We start from the raw sequence: 16885 nt of genomic DNA, 5'->3' as shown, positions 1-16885 counted from the left end.
GTTGTAGTTCGCAAGAAATTATACATAATAGAAACCGGAAGATTTTTGCTTACAAAATGGTTTACTCTCACTTTCTTCAAACTGATTTTGAGTGTCACCCGAGTCAAATATCAATGAAAATCATGTCAGTGAAATAAATGATATGTCCTAATTCATATTGAAATTATGTGATCTGAGCCATTCCATTGCGTGAAGTCGATGAAGTAGATAAGCATCTTCATCCTCCTCTGCAACGTAACATATTGTGTGCGAAACATCGAGACGAGCGTCCTGGAGCTGTGAAAAAAAATCATGGACGCAGAACTAGAGGTGAAACCATCACAAAAGCTTACTGACGGCAAAGCATGCTGTGAGATGGGTGTTAAAGGAGAAATGGCCTCAATACAAAAAGGAGACACAACCGAGTGATTTTTTTGCACGACAATGCTCGACTAAATATTACTGACGTCGTCAAAACGTACCTGGTAATATTGAAATGGGACGTCCTACATCATTCGCTGTATTTTATTAAAAAATTGGGTACATTCAGAGATAGTGTCACAAACGAGCTGTTTTTTTCTACTGCAAGAAAATGTGTGGCCAGAAAGATAACTAAAAGTCGTACAAAATTTTCTTAAATATGAATGAAACTATTTTTTCACGGCAATGTCTCGATTTGTGCAATAAAATAAATTTCAATTAGTATTTGTTTTTCTCTATTTTTGATGCTTTATGTGTCAAACAAAAGTCTTCTGGAAATAGTGTGCACCTGACATTATAACCGTTGATCACGTAGTCATTTGCAAATTTTTGAAAAGTGTTTTTTGTCATGACTAAAACCAATAAACACTGTCTCTAGTCACTCTATAAAAATGCCAATTGTGGAAGAATCATCGGAAGTTAAAAGCTCCACTTCCTTCAACATTTTGGAAGCACTTTTTGGCTCAACAAAACAAGTTGAAGGTAACAAATAAAGACATGTTTTGAAAAGTTATCAATAATTTTCCGCACAGAATCCTCAGAACCAAAGATCACTACCTCGAAAGAAAGTCACGAGCAGAGCCCAGTCGATCAGTCGCTTTCTTGGCAGACAACATCCAGCGTATTCGATAAAAGAAGCTCCTTGCGCCCAAGAGCTCGGCGAGTTTCTAGCTTGCAGCGTGATTCCCTCATGGTTCAAAATCTCCGAAAAATTAGTGTCAAACCGTTTGATTCGCCAAGTGCCGTCACTCTATCACTGCAGCCAGAATTTCATGACCCGGAAGTGTTGGAAGAACTGCGACGCAGACATCAGAAAACATCGGAGGAGTTTTACAAGTCTATGATAAATGTGCACACTAAACTGTCGAAATTTGGCCTGATGACTGTAGACAAATTCAGAAAACCAGTATCCCAGGAGTCTTTTGAACCGCTACTCAACCAGATAACGAATGCTCGAGCTACTCTATCTAAACAACGTCAGAAATTGATAAAAATGTTTCGACAGTTGGAGGTATTGAACCGGCTGGATTCGGAACTGGATCATCAAATCCAAAATATACGCTTCGAGGATCTACATGATCTGCAGGTCGAAGTGGCTCGCACTGGTGAGAAGATTGACGAAACCAACAAGCAAATGGCCAAGGCGCGAAAGCAGTACGAAAGTGACATTTTAAAAGCAGCTCACGTTCGTGAGAAATGGTTTGCTTTCCAAAACAAAATTCTGGGTAAATTAGATGATTTGTCTGAAGTGGAATGTCGTATACGAGAAAGTCGCGTTTTGTTGTGTGAATTGTTGCGTCGAAAGCAAGCGTTGCGTGAGGAACGTTTGCAGTTGAAGAAAGATTGTAGGATGATCGAGAATGAACCACTTTTAAGAAAATACGATCAGATTGTTAATACGGTGATTTTGAATCTACTCAGTTTTCAACCACGCTGTACTCAACATACTACAATCCCTTTAATCATTTATTTCAGATTCAAGCTATTGAGCAGTACAAAAAGAAAATCAAAAGTCTTTGAGAGGCTTAGGCACTCAAGTCCCTTTGTCATGCGGCAATCTCAAAACTACTGTTCCATACAATTGATGATAAAGCCAGAAATGAGGAAATCGATCAATCTTATGGTTTCATTCAGTTTCCATTGTCAAGTCATTCCTATCTTAATTAGGGCATCTATGAGATCGCTCCCGCCAACAGTTTGGTCGGTTGCTCTGTTTTTCATGCGGAATCGCCTCGAATTAGAACACAATTATGACCGCTCGGCTCAATGGAGGGTGAAAATTGCACTTTCAACACGTTTTGCCATCTCCCCTTAAGAAGCAGAACGTTTTCTTCTTTTTTTTTGTTATGTTCGAAACTCTAGCGAAACGTGCCCAGTCACTGTCGGTCGCCTCCTGCCACCCAGCAACGTTTGAGTGATGGTTCGGTTCGGAAGCAGAATCAAAACAAAGAGAACGCTTCGGTCTTAGGTTCATCATACCATGCCGATAAATATCAGTTGCGCTGTTTAGCAGCGTATCGTGCGGGAGAAACCAGGAAATCGAAAATGCTGACCGCACCATGGATGGAAAGGTAGCTATAGAAGTTGTGTTTACATTTCATCAATGACTTGATTGCTGAAGCTTCAAGTGGAAATGGTTCAATTTGAAGCTTCGTACCTAATCAAATTAATCGCCATGCGCCTCCATTAAAATTCACAAATGTAGAATAAATATATTTTTTACGGCCCAGAATGTCGTGTTGCCCATGTGACGCCAGAATAGCGTGTAAACGTACGTAGAGCCGCGTGTGTCGCTAATGGCTCATATATATATATATAACAATCGACTCATGTATAGGATACGAGAGACTAGCATTATTTCTCTTTCCACGTGTAGCCTGACTCAAACCCCATCTGCGCTCTCACACGAGCGAACAATGGCAACCCTCACAAACACATGTAAGGTAGAAAATGTCCTCACTGTTCGTGAGCACATTCGGTGTAAGTAGAGGAGTGAAGCTGAAGTATACAATTTCTTAATTGTGTTATTTCAAACAAAGAACCGAGAAAGAGAGAGAGACACAGAGAGGAAAATTAAAAATACCTTTAAAGAAAGCACACCTTGAAACGATGTACAGGGGGTGGTTGGTAGGGAGGCTGGTGATGAGGATATTCCACGGTTTTATGGAATCTTAGAGCGTGAAAGAAAAAGCAGACACCACCGTGCTGCATGCTGTTGAGGAAATATGTTTCCCTGTAACGGATGGTGTACGGCTGAATTTTAACTTTTAGTGTTTTGTCTTTTCAGTTGGTAGCATTCATATTAATCAATAAGATGAACTATAATGCTGCCTATGCATAAACATCAGATTAGATGTTATTTAGTTACTGAAATCATTATGCCTAATACATCTGATATTATGAAATATCTAACCATTTATCTTTCACTTTTTTATCTTTCTTACTACTCTCAATTATTCAATTATTTTTTTCGCTTTTTTCTATGTTTCCTTGTTTTATTTTCTTCAAAACATTTCCTATTTTTGTTTGCTCTTCTCTATCTTTCGCTTAATTCTTCAGAAACGGTCAATTTGTTGTTTTGTTTTGTTTCATTTTTGTTTATCTCACATGCAGCTATCAATAAATACGTTAAATTTGTTTTGTAATAGAATTCAATTGAAGCTTCAATGTTTCAAAGAAAAATAAATATGACATAAATTTGATGTTTGTTGATCACGGTATGTTCATGTTTTGAAATGCATTTATAAATAACGCAAGAGAACCCGATTGACCTTATTAGTCTACCTCAACAGAACATTCTACCAATTCTGATCCTAATGTAACCAAGAAATCAGATGATTGAATCGATCGTCCTGCATCGTGGAGGATGCAGCCTGCAACTGACGATGGAGCAGTGTAGACTTTTGAAATCATCGTTGTCGTCACTTCCTTTTGCTTTCTCTTATATCCTCTACTCGGTCGGTCCATGGCTTAGCAAATAATCCATATTGATTTTTTTCTTTTCCAACCTCAAACTACTGAACTTATCACTCCGTCGGTCCTTCGCGCCAACCTTCCACACAAGTGGGCGAGGGTGGGAATCATTTTTTCTTATACAGCGCATTTTCCAATCTATTCTGCTATTTTATGTGTCTATGAGTCCTGCAGAGGAAGCATCTCGGTAGGCGACGGCAGTGGTGGCAGTACCGTCTAAGGGGACCTACGGAGAGGCTAAGGAAAAATAATGATAATCAGGTTCGATCGCTTTCCGTTTTCCACCCCAACCTCTCCGTATTGGCCAAGAAGCATGGTTCGGTGCCGTTAATGCAGCTCTATTCCGTCTCCTCTCCTTGAACAGTGTCCACAAACCGAAGTGAAAGAGAAAAAGAGCCCCGGGATGGGCGCGCAAAAGAAAATAATTTCTCATCCTCCCCATGTTTACTCGGCAGCATCTCGAGCCGAGCGTGTATTTTCCCCTGGCCGTCCGTCGTCCTTCACCGTCGTCATCATCGTCTAGCGTTTTTTTTATATTTTTTTTTTTAACTCCTCGCGCCTCACAACACCCTCCTTCACTTTCGCAACCTTATTGCTTATTTATAATTTATTACTTTTTCACCCCACCCGCTCTACCTCACACTTATATTACCCACCTTCGTTGGTAGTGGTGAGATTCGTGTGCTCGACCCTAGTGTTTTTTTTCTTCTCTTATTTTTGGCTACAATTTTTTATCCCCTAGCTTCCTATATAAAAAAAATCCTGCATAGCTACAGAATCTTCGTCAATTATAATTAAAAATATAAAAAAAGGAAAAGATGCTTTGGTTGAAAGCAAAGACGCAGAGTCGTATGATGTTCGAAGCGGTGTTGGGTTTTTGATGGAAAATTGATCGCACTGTGAAACGTATATAGGTACCAGGAAATTTCTTTTCATGTTTTTATTCAGATTATCTCAGTGGGTTTATTTAAGCTTATTCCAGTGATCTAATTGCACAAGATAACTTCGAGCGTAATAAAATATTTTCTAATTATTATGTTTGACGCGTTTGATTTTGATATCCGCTGGATTTTTACGACTACGTCCCTGTTTACTACAGGGTGTGTGCGATATTTCTGGACTAAATTTTAAACCGCTATGTTTCGTTCTGAGCAAGCACGATCCTAATATATTTGGCAATACTGTGTAGCAATGTTTTCAGGTATTCGTGAACAGTAAAATAATTGTTGAAATTAAACAGATTGCAGAATAGGAGAATATTCTTTTCTCGGTTGTCGTTTTTTTTCGGGGCGTCAATGAAAATATTCATCTTGTGATTATGTAGAGATCAATAGTTAATAAAGAATGAGAAAGAGACAAAATCTCCAACACTCCTAGGTAAACACTGAAAAATTTTCTAGAGATATGAAAGAAGAAAATTTGGCCACCTAGCAGCCCTGACCTGAATTCAATTTTGGAAAGGTATTGATAATTACCAATATTTTTAGAGCCATAACGGTTTGTTTGATCGAGGTGACGTCCTCGGCAGAGTTTCAGATAATAATTTCGACTTAAAAATATATTTATATATGCACCCTAAAAAAATTTTTTTTTGAAAATAAAGTTAAATGAAAAATAAAAAACTAACTATTATATATCTATAACTATATCAAAATTATCGTTATTTTATCAAAAAAATATCAAAATTATCGTTTTTTTGAGTGGCACGTTTGTTTGTCTGCGATATGACAGTTCCATTAAAAAATGAGCTTGTTTAGATAATAATTTTTAATTTTTCTTTCAACTTTAAAAAAATGTGAAGACAATTTTATCTACAACTTTGCTGAAGATGTCACACCGATCAAACAAACCGTTTTGGCTCTGAAAATATTTTTAATTATCAATTCCATTTCTTCCCAAAATAGCTTTTCTGAATAGCTTTTCAAAAATGAGTCGTGTTCCGAAAAATTAAACCAATAGCATGAAAAGGCATCTTTTGCCCAGAGTGTCGTCTATGCACAGTCTCAGTCAAATAAAAAATGACAATTAAAAAGAAATTATGAAACTTGGACATTTTTTATGGAACTGCTCAGAACGAATAACTAGATCTAGCATATTTTTTTCAAAAATGTAAGGAAAAATGACAGGTCGTTGAACAAACAAAATCACTGGCGCTAATATCAAAATTTATCCGCCTCCTTTGGCTCTCCTTGGCTACGCCTATGGCTAGCACCAATCATTTTCAATTTTCGCTTCCAATAAACGCAACAACCCTTTTAGATAAATATTATTTTTACCTTGTGACGAGCTGTCATACTCTGATGAAAAATTCACATGCATCGTTCACGGTCACGCAATCGAATTTGTTGAAAATTTGACCAAATGATGTTCATCGTTCCTTTGGTAAAGCAATAATAAAAACCAACCAGCAAGCGTTATCGGAATGAAACGCCAAATTTTGATCCAAAAGTAAACTTTCCAGAGCCGGTTTCAAGCGGGTAGTATCTTTCCGATTTATCACTAGTCGCGTAATGCCATCGTACAATAAACGAATTTATAAAATTACAGTTCACACAACAATACTCTGAATATTAAATTTTTAGAAAATTTGAAACGGTTAAAATGAAACGAACTCTGTTCGACTGCGGCTGACGAATGACTTGACCTTCTTTTACTCCGAATAAAGAAAAAGCGAAGGAAGATAAAATGAGCATTACATGATAGTGTAATTTTTTTTTGTCATGGAAGCACTGATGTTTATGGTGGCTATATTTCACTTTCATGCAAAAGTGCATAAAAATATCAGCCCTGATCCTAGCAATAGTAGGAAAGTCATGTGTCCTCTAGTCGAAAGCAAATGCAAAGTTTAATTCGAATCTAAAAGAATCTTATTTTGTAATTTACCAATCTTGCAAAAGCAGAGGAGAACTGTACAAAATGCACCGGTAAGCATTTACGCAATTTACAGCGCATTTAATCATTTTTGAGCGACATTGAACATGTAGGATGAATGAAGGATCTATATAAGGTATATTTATAACGTAGCTTATTCTAAAACACCTATTCGATTTCAATGTTATTTTTGATAATAATTACCATTGCAACCAAACAAGCCCGTGGAAAGGACGCACCACAACGAAAGCCAATATGCTCCAAACTCCGGGAAAGTAAGTAATCCTGGTGAAACACTCCTCAGGATTTCATCTACGTCACAATATTACGCCAACGCACTCGGCCCACGGCAGCTTGTCTTCGTTTCTTGAGCGTCCTACATTTCCGAAATCATGCACGCTTGGTCCAACCACATAGCTCGTTGCGCGCCTCTACGTCTTGTACCGGCTGGATTCGAGACGAACAGCTCCCAAGTAACAATATCAGTTTTGCGATGTACTTGAAGAAGTTTTGATTGCTTGTTCTTTAAAACAGTGCATAAATCTTATTATTCTCACAAACTGCTACAAATCAGCCGTGAAATCCCCATAAGATGAAAGGAGACCCATGCTAGAGAAGGTACTCAAGAATAGTTCCTAAAGTAGCTTAAAACTCTATATATTAATCGATATGTACTCATGATGACATTCAGGAGTTGCTCACAACCATGAAAAAACTGTAACGAATTTCGAGAGTTTTTTAAATCAGGTTCGCAACCCTTCTCTCTAGCTTATTTTGCTATGAGCAGAATTTATTTTTTATTTACTTAGATCAATTTATGAAACAAACCCCATCGATCTACCCTTTCTCCAAAATGAATGTCATCGCAGTCGTTGAATAAAATAGGTAGATAAATCTACATGTATTTTTAAGGTCATATTTGTTAATTTTTAATTGCCACGTTAAGTTTATGCGTTGTATGGCAAAAAAGTTTGTAATTTTCAACGCGCCGTGACATTACTGGCAAATCAGTAATTTATTTAGAAAATAAAAAATATATTTGAATTTTCGTTAAGTTCGGGTTTGCAGGAAACATATTACTAAACTTTGTGTTCAGCATGGTCAACATTCACTACTGAACTGCCAGAATTATTAGTAGCATTGAGAATCTCGGCCTTTTCTTATCGTTTTATTACAAATGGCTATTATTTTGACGTAGTTAATCACAGTCTGTTCGCCATATTTGTCGTCAGTTTTATTGTAATCCCTCATAACACGGCTTCTAACTAAAACTTCTTGTGCGAGACTAATAAATTTTTTTTAGTATCTCGAAAAGTTGGCATTTACTTGTTGCATTCTCGGAGAAGAATACTTGTGCTTGAATAAAACTTGCTTGAACCTTTAAGACAAACAAATTTTATCTGAGATAACCCCCTCTTCCGTTTGACAACTGTTTGTTTACAGTCAAGCACCATTTTTGTGATCATTGCTGTTGGAGAAGTCTTACTTGTAGCGATTTTAAAACAAGAAACAATAAATGGTTTAGAATAAACATCCGATGTATTTTATAATTAGGGCCTTGAAACATAAGCAAAATGAAGAAATGCAACATATTGCATGAAGCAGGAGAATGAATACCATTTCTCTGCCATTCTCAGGTACAGGTCGGACTCGATTATCCGGAGTAAAAAATGTTTTGGTGTTCCGGATAATCGAGTCCGACCTGTATTGGATTTTCTACCATCTTATATTTCATGTCCGTTAGTGAGTATTGAGTTTTTGCTGTTTTTAACGCCAAAAGTAATATACCCTTAAGTGACTTCATTTACTATGATTTAGGTTGACTTGATTTATATGAGTTAGTTGCTTGAATGAGCTGAAAAATGTTTGTTTATTTTAGATCCTTTTTTTCACGAATGTTTTCTCTTTCATGAGACAAAATGGCTTTAAGAAAATTTCATAGGCACATTTTCAAGATAGATTCTTCTTGAAGATAAGTACCATAAAACTATCGTAAAACTCTCATGAAGTATTATGGAAGCTTCTCATAAGTATTCTGAAAGGGATTTTGAGTGCGTTGTAAAACCGCTTCTCATTGATGAAGGAGTTTTATGGAGGACTCTTCAAGTGTTCTTTAATTACTCTTGGAAACTCTTGATAAATAAAAACCACAAGTACTTAAATAAATTTATGATAAAACTTGATAGATTTTAGATTTTAGATTTTAGATAGTTTTGATAAAACTACTATAAAATATAAATAAAACTAAATCGTCTTTAGATTGTTACTTGGGCTTTGACGACTATCTGGATACTGGGTTCGCCGTAGACTTACGCCAGCTCGTGGTTCATTCTTCGCCTCCATATGCCACCCTCCGGAGATGGTCCTAAGCACACGTGTCATTCGAAAACGGCTAGTGCTTGCAAGTCCTCCTCAAGCATTGTCCATGTCTCATGCCCGCAGAGAACTACCGGTCTTATGAGCGTCTTGTGCATGGTGCACTTGGTACAAGGGCGAAGTGTGGCAGACCTTAACGGCTTGTGGGGTTCATAGTAAGCCCGATTTCCAGCTACTATACGTCTGCGGATTTCTCTGCTTCAGTTGTAGTCTGGCGTTACCAATGATTCGAGGTACTCAAATTTGTCAATCACCTCAAACTCATCTCCATCGATCACTACACTACTGCCGATGCGAGCCTTATCGCGCTCGGTTTCCAATACTAGCAGATTCTTGGTCTTCGACGTATTTACCTTCGACCCAACTTTTTCTGCTTCACGTTTCAGCTTGGTGTACTGTTCAACAACCGCCTGGAATGTCCTTCCGAAGACGTCCACGTCGTCAACGAAGCAAATGGACTGACTGAATTTATTGAATATCATGCCCCACGTATTAAAGGCCGCCCGTTTCATAACACCTTCAAGCGCCATGTTGAACGGGAGACAGAAAAGATCGTTGCCTTTTCGTCCATAACTTTCCATAGCTCTACACGGTCGATAAAATCTATGAATAGATAGTGCGTGGGGACTTGGTATTCGCAACACTTTTGAGAATCTGCGGCAGCGTAAAGATTCGGTCCGTCATCGATCGCCCATCCACAAAACTTGCTTGATAACTCCACACAAACCTTCGTGCTAGCGGTGAGAGACGGCGAATGATGATCTGGGAGAGCACTTTGTTGGCTGCATTCAGAATCGTGATCGCTCGGTAGTTCTCACATTCCAACTTGTCGCTCTTCTTCTATATTGGGCATATTACTCTCTCCTTCCACTCCTCCGGTAGCTGTTCTGTATCCCTGATCCTGACTATTAGCTGATGCAGACAGGAAGCCAATCTAAACGGGCCCAGCTTGATAAGATCCGCTGCGATGCCACCCTTTCCAGCTGATTTGTTTTTGAGCTGCTTGGTGGTATCCTTAACTCAACTTATTGTGGGGGCAGAATGTCTCCCTCATCCGGTGTGCTGATGAAGTTGTTCCTCCTACCGTCGTGGTCCACTGTCTCTGTGCCATTCAGGTGTTAATTGTAGTGCTGCTTCTTCCTGTCGATCACCTCACGTTAATCCGTCAAGATTCCTTCTCAAAGCTTGCGCGGGATGCGTTTATGTTCTTGTAGAATCTACGTGTTTCTCGAGAACGATGCAGCTGCTCCAGCTCTTCCATGCGGCGCTTCTTATCCCGGAAAATATGGGTCTGCTGTCTTCGTTTCTGTTTTTATCGACTCACGTTTTGATAGGTCCTTTGTTGCAGCATCATTGCGCGCGCTGCATTCTTCTCGTCTAGAATCGTTTGACACTCCTCGTCGAACCAGCCGTTACGTAGATTCCTCTCGACGAATCATACAGCACTTTTCGCTGCGTTTTTAATGACTGCTTTCACAGTACTCCAGCAGTTCTCCAAAATGGCTTCGGAAAGCTCCCTCTCTCATCCGGCAACGAAGACTTTGCGAGTACTCAGTAGCGACTTTGGGGAGTTTAAGTCGCTCCAGATCATACCGTGGCGGGCGAAGGTAGGTTGTTGACAATCGATAATCTTTGGCGCATTTCGACCATCAGGAGATAGCGATCAGAATCGACGTTTGCGTCATGATAGGTTCCGTCCTGCAGAACGTGATCGATTTACGATTCGGTTGTAGTGATCTTCAGGTGTAACGATATGGGAGGGTATGCTGGAAGTAGCTCTTGGAGGCAGCCATTGTCGTTCATGAGCCGGTGTGCGCAGAACTACCCAATAACCGGTCTAAATTCTTCCTCCTGGATGACCTGAGCGTTGAGATTCTCGATGACGATTTTGACGTTATGTTTCAGGCAGCTATCGTATGTACGCACCAGCTGCGTAAGTGAGGCGTCCTCATCGTCATCATTACCTCCTAAGTTAGGAGTGTACACGTTAACGGCTTCTAATTCTCAACTTACACATTATCTTGCCGAATGGCCCCAATTACGCGCTTCTGTATTTTTCCCATCAAAATGAAAGCTGTGCCCAGCTCGTGTGTTTTGCCGCAGCTCTGGTAGATGGTGTAACCATCTCTCTGTCGAGCTTGCGAACCCTCAGTAAGGCGGAAAGGATGCGGGTACATTCCAAAAAAATAAGAGACTTGCAGTCCCATGATTCGAGTTTCCAATTGTTAGTCCTTTTTCGTTGCCTAGGTCTATGCCGATTGTTCCGGTTCGTATTAACTTTCTTTGCTAATATGCTCCGAAGCAAAAGGTTAATATGACCCTAGCAGAAATCGACATGCGAGGTGAGAAGCGCTCGAAGTCTCAGAAGTAAAATTGAAGGCATACCCTATGTTGTCAAGCAATCTTCTGCGAGCGCCCTATGATGCATTCCACCCCAAATTTAATTTCAATCGTTTCAGGTAAAATTTGATGAAAGTAAGTGAACAAAATTTAAATATTCATATATTAATAAATTCCAAAAGTGGGAAAGTTTTAAAGGTACCGCAGTTTTTTTTTTGTTTTATTTGCAAGTCAGCTGACCATAGAAGCTTCTATAAAATTCATGAATAATTGCATGTTGGACAGAACTAGAGGCAATTCTACAGATTTTTAAGTATATTAGTCATTTTGGCACACTTTTTCATATGAGAACTGTAGGAAAGCTGGATTTATATGAGAAAAAAAAAAAAAAAAATCATCATTAAAAGCCACATATGTGCGTATTTTAGGAAATTAATAGCATTAGGCATAGGTTAGGCCAAGCCAGCCGTCGTAGGTTCGAGTTTCGGCTAGGGAAAGACTGTTAATGTCAGTAGAATCGTAACACTAACCCAGCAGTTGTCCTGTACACTGATTGGTCGGCTGCAAGGTTTATATGTATAAATAAACAGAAGGTCGAGTTCCGAATCGGAATGTAGCACCAAGGGTTGGTTCGCTTAGCACGGGCCATTTTACCCAACTCTCCAACCTATAAACATGAGTAGTCGCACATGAGTTTTTCTTTAATGTGTTAATTTTCATATTTGTGATTTGTGCAATACTAATGAACCTTTTCTTTTGTTTTCAGGTACATTTCACTCATATATTGGTTACTTCTACGGTAAGCACTTAAGTAAACAAAATAAAAATAAAACAAACCTACCGATAGATCAAGCTGTTTGCTTGTGATACTTGACGAAGGTTAATTCTGGTGATCAAAGCTTCTGATTATCGTCTTATTGCTTTAAATTCCATTGATTATTTCCAAATTGTATAAAACCATAGCAACAGTGTTAATACTCCTGTATAAATGTAAATCTTTCCCTTCAAACAGTTGGAATTCGTTAGCATCATAAATTGATACTTGACCATTTCTACGCGAAGTATTAGGTTTCGTAAAATTTTTATGTGTAATAGAGTACAAAAATGCACACATTGCCGTTTTATGAAAAAAAAAAAAACAAGCAAAAAGTGACAGTGACACTACACGCTGCGTCATGAATCGTCAATGCATCGAATTTTTCGGTTCCGAAGCGTTCTGTGAAAAATAGTTGTTGAGCGTTTTGGACCACATAGAAAATATACAGAATTAACCTTCTCAACTTCTTAATACCTTCTCCTCTTCCAATGCACACTGTTTCCAAAGCTGCAAAAACGTGATCGAAATTATCTTGAATCAAAAAATTAGAGCCATAGTGCCTTCATGAAAGTTGATCCATCAATTATTCTCCATTTTATAGAAGTTGCAATTTTGTGATTAATCCACTTAACAGTGAGAAGCAAATTTTACTTTTTTCATTTTTGCATATATAAATTCATTTTGTTTAGCAAAGTTGTTGCATATTTTATAAGAAACAACTTTGTCAAAGGAACTAAACTTCTATCTGCATTTTAAAATAAACTTTTGTGGAGTTTTCTACAGATTGCCACTAAAATCAATTTTTTTCAATGTAACATTTAGTAGTGATTTTCTACAATTTTTCAACATTCTACATTGTTGTTTGCTATCACAAAACAAACAATTTCATCGAAGAAAGTTTATTTTTATCTCTCATATTTCATCGATTATTGACGATTTTTATTGAAACAATGCACTAATTTACTAACAGATATCTTCAAAATCTGCAAATATCTCAGACTAAACCTTTTTTATATTTAAGTATAAGTAAAACATCATTTAATCTAGATATAGGCATTTGTCTCTCGCTGTCTCCTGTGCAGATATTTGTAAATAAATAAGTGCATTATTTTAATAAAAATCTTTAATAACTAAATAAACTTGAGAGATAAAAATAAACTTTCTTCGGTGAATTTGTGTGTTTTATGATAGTTAACAACATTGTAGAACGTTGAAAATTTTCAGAAAATCACTATAAATCAGCGATGGAAAAAAATCACCTCTAGCGATTTTGAATACATATAAAGCAAGCCTAAGATGCGTTGACATCGTCGTCAGTATGCGAATAACAACGTATCGGTGTTGGTTCATTCTCTTTGCTTTCCTTTTTACGATATATTGCTTGTCGTTAGTGTACACCACAATATATGGTTCTCAATGTGCACAACTCGGTATATGAAGTTATTCGTGACTGTTACACAGATCGATCAGATCTTGTTATGTTCTTACTCATGAATATGAATTTTTGTCAGAAAAAGAAAGAAAATGACAATGTATGCTCTCCTACTCTCGCTCAAGTCAACCGCTGCCGAAGTAGTCCCTTCCCCCATACTTTCCCTCTCACCGCACCACACCTCTGATGCTGCTCAGGCGACATGCACATGATATTCTTCTGCTGCTATTCTTTGTTCTTCTAACGACCGGCATATGGAGAGACAAACGCAACGAGCGAATCGCTTCTCAGAGCAGATGTAGTCTAGTCATGTGTTTGTTTTCTCCCAGAAACCTACGTACCATATCATCATTTTATTATGTGTTGAGAGGATTCAAGTTTAGTCACGGTCTGTACACTTCATGATGTGTACATGTGGAGATTAAACGATGATTGCGTCATATTCGTTTCGTTTCCATCACTGGTGTTGAACGAGAAGAACGCTGCGCGGGTACTACTGTTGCTTACAACGCACTACACCTACAAAGTAGTGCTGGGACTTTTACCCGGATATATTCGTGATCCGGTTATCCGAAGCTCGGATCACGGATGTGTAAACGAATACTATTCGGATGTCCGAATATCCGGATACGGATAATCGAATAGTCGGATATCCGGATATACTATCCTTCGCTTCGTAGAAGGCCAGTCAACAACAGACCAGACCTTCACTGTGCGGCAGAGTCTCTACGCATCTTCATTAATCATTTTTAGAGACTCTATGGGAGATCATGAACGAGAACGACTTTTCCGGGAAAGTGATCCTTCTGATCAAGGTAGCGAAGGATGAAAACCAATGCTATGTGAGGGTTTCGGGTCAATTTTCTTGCAGGGGCTTCAAATGGTGAGTTGATGACCTGGAAAGAGCGTCAAACAGAGTTCCGTTCCTTATAAGTTCCTATATCACACCTCCACGAGTTATATGATTACACTAGACTGCCAGTTGAAACATGGATACAACTGGTTTGTTTTGCCTGGGTAAAGTTGTCATCCGACAGTAGCGAAGTAAGAAGATGCGACGCGATCATTGATTGGCGCGTAAACTATACTTCGGCGGTAGAGGAAATGCTTCGCCAACCCGAGCGTCTGTTCACCAAGATGGTGCGGCTCAAAACAGCGTCTGATCTCCATATTAGGAGCAACTGATCAATGTCCTGGTGTCAGCGTGGAACTCTAAACAGAGCTGACACGATGATCCCCCGACGAGACAGGGGGTTGGGGAAGGCCCAACGAGCCAACAAACATGTTGTTGATTGAAAACTTGAGACATGAAACTGCAAATCGCTCTACTTTCCAGGATGTGACAGGATAATCTATGACGAGCTACATCCACGCAACTTAGAAGTCGTGGCGCTGCAGGAACTTTGTTGGTCAGGACAGAAGGTATGGAAAAGCGGGCAACTACGGCGGCTGCTTTTTACCAGAGTTGTGGTACCACCAGCGCTCTGGGAACCGGCTCCATGGTGCTGGGCAAGATGCGCCAACGCGTGATGGGGTGAGAGCCGATCAACGCAAGGATGTGCGACTTGAGGATAAAGGGCCGGTTCTTCAACTGCAGCATCATCCAGGTGCACTACGCACACGAAGGAAGACCCGACGACGAGAAGAAAGCATTCTACGCGCAGCTGGAGTAGGTCTACGATAGCTGTCCGCGACGGGACGAGAAAGTCGTCATTGGGGCCATGAATGCTAAGGTAGGACGGAATGCAATGTACAGACAGGTAATCGGGCCAGATAGCCTGCACGCCGTGTCTAATGATAACGGTCATCGGTGCGTAAACTTTGCGACCTCCTGTGGTATGGTAGACCAAAGTACCTTCTTCCCCCGTAAAGATATCCACAAATCCATCTGAGATCACCCGACCAACAGACAGAGAACAAATCGACCACGTTCTAATCGGCGGCAGGTTCTTTTCCAATATCGTCAACGTTCGCACCGACCGCAAATATAGGTTCGGAACACTACCCTGTAACTGTGTGCATGCGCTCAAAACTCTCGACGGTGTATTAGACCTGCCAAAGTCGAACGCCGCAACCAAATATCGAGCAACTGCGGGACGCCGGAGTTGCACAGGAATACGCGAAGCAGTTGGAGGCAGCGTTACCCACGGAAAAGCAGCTTGGTGCAGTTGGCGGAGCATCCGATCACTGCTGCTAGCGCTACTAGGTACAAGGGCTCCGAATTATAGAAATGATTGGTTTGACGATGAATACAAACAGTTTGGAGAAGAACGTAGCACGAGCGAGAATACTCCAACACCGTACAAGAGGGAACTTGGAACGATACCGACAAGCACGGAACAGCCAAAACTCAGTCCTCCGAAGGAAGAAGCGCCAGCAAGAAGACCGAGATCGCGTGGTGATAGAAGAGCTGTGCCAAGCTACCGACACTCGAAAGTTCTACGCGAAGATGAGCAACTACGGCTGAAGGCTACGTGCCGCAAGTCGATATGTGCAGGAGCTTGGATGGCAGCCTCCTCACAGACGAGGTGATCGAAAGATCGAAGCAGCACTTCGATGAGCATATAAACGTCGATGCAGTAGAGCGCTAGGACTGTCTGGCAATTGATTTTGGTGCTCGACAACAGGATTTCAGCCCCGATCTCCTGGAAGTGGAGGAGGAGATTGGCCGGCTGAAAAACAATAATGCTGCAGGAGTGGCCCAACTTTCCACCGATCTGTTGAAATACGGTGGAAAAACACTGGCTAGAGCCGTGCAATGGTTCATTGTCAAGATTTGGGAAGAAGAACGAGTACCGGAGGAGTGGATGGAAGGTTTTGTGTGTCCCATGTACAAAAAGGGTGACAATCTGGAGTGCTGTAATCGCCGGGCAATCACTTTGCTGTACGCCGCCTACAAGGTATTCTCCCAAATACTCTGTCGTCGATTATTACTATTAGCGAAGCAGTTCGTGGAGCACTACCAAGCGGGATTCATGGGTGCCCGCGCCACCACCGACCAGCTATCCGCGGTACGGCAGGTTATGCAGAAATAGCCAATACAACGTGCACACACACCATTTATTCATCGATTTCAAATTAGCATACGACACCCTAAAATCTGTCCACGTGGTATG

General features: G+C 40.0%; 1 protein-coding gene and 1 long non-coding RNA gene across 2 annotated transcripts in view; both read left to right on the top strand.

Annotated features, from left to right (window-relative positions):
* Positions 1-16885, top strand: part of LOC129726549 (uncharacterized) — a 174147-nt gene that overhangs the window by 100021 nt on the left and 57241 nt on the right. The window lies entirely within an intron of this gene.
* On the top strand, positions 818-2453 carry LOC129726546 (uncharacterized). Its single transcript, XM_055683388.1, has 3 exons — positions 818-942; positions 993-1861; positions 1936-2453. Exons 1-3 carry the CDS (start codon positions 852-854, stop codon positions 1978-1980), a joined length of 1005 nt encoding a protein of 334 aa, XP_055539363.1. The 5' UTR covers positions 818-851; the 3' UTR covers positions 1981-2453.

Source organism: Wyeomyia smithii, chromosome 3 (genome assembly GCF_029784165.1).
Source record: "Wyeomyia smithii strain HCP4-BCI-WySm-NY-G18 chromosome 3, ASM2978416v1, whole genome shotgun sequence".
NCBI classification, from domain to species: Eukaryota; Metazoa; Arthropoda; class Insecta; order Diptera; family Culicidae; genus Wyeomyia; species Wyeomyia smithii.
The sequence above is the reverse complement of the archived record's forward strand: the minus strand, read 5'-3'. Positions and strand labels throughout refer to the sequence as shown.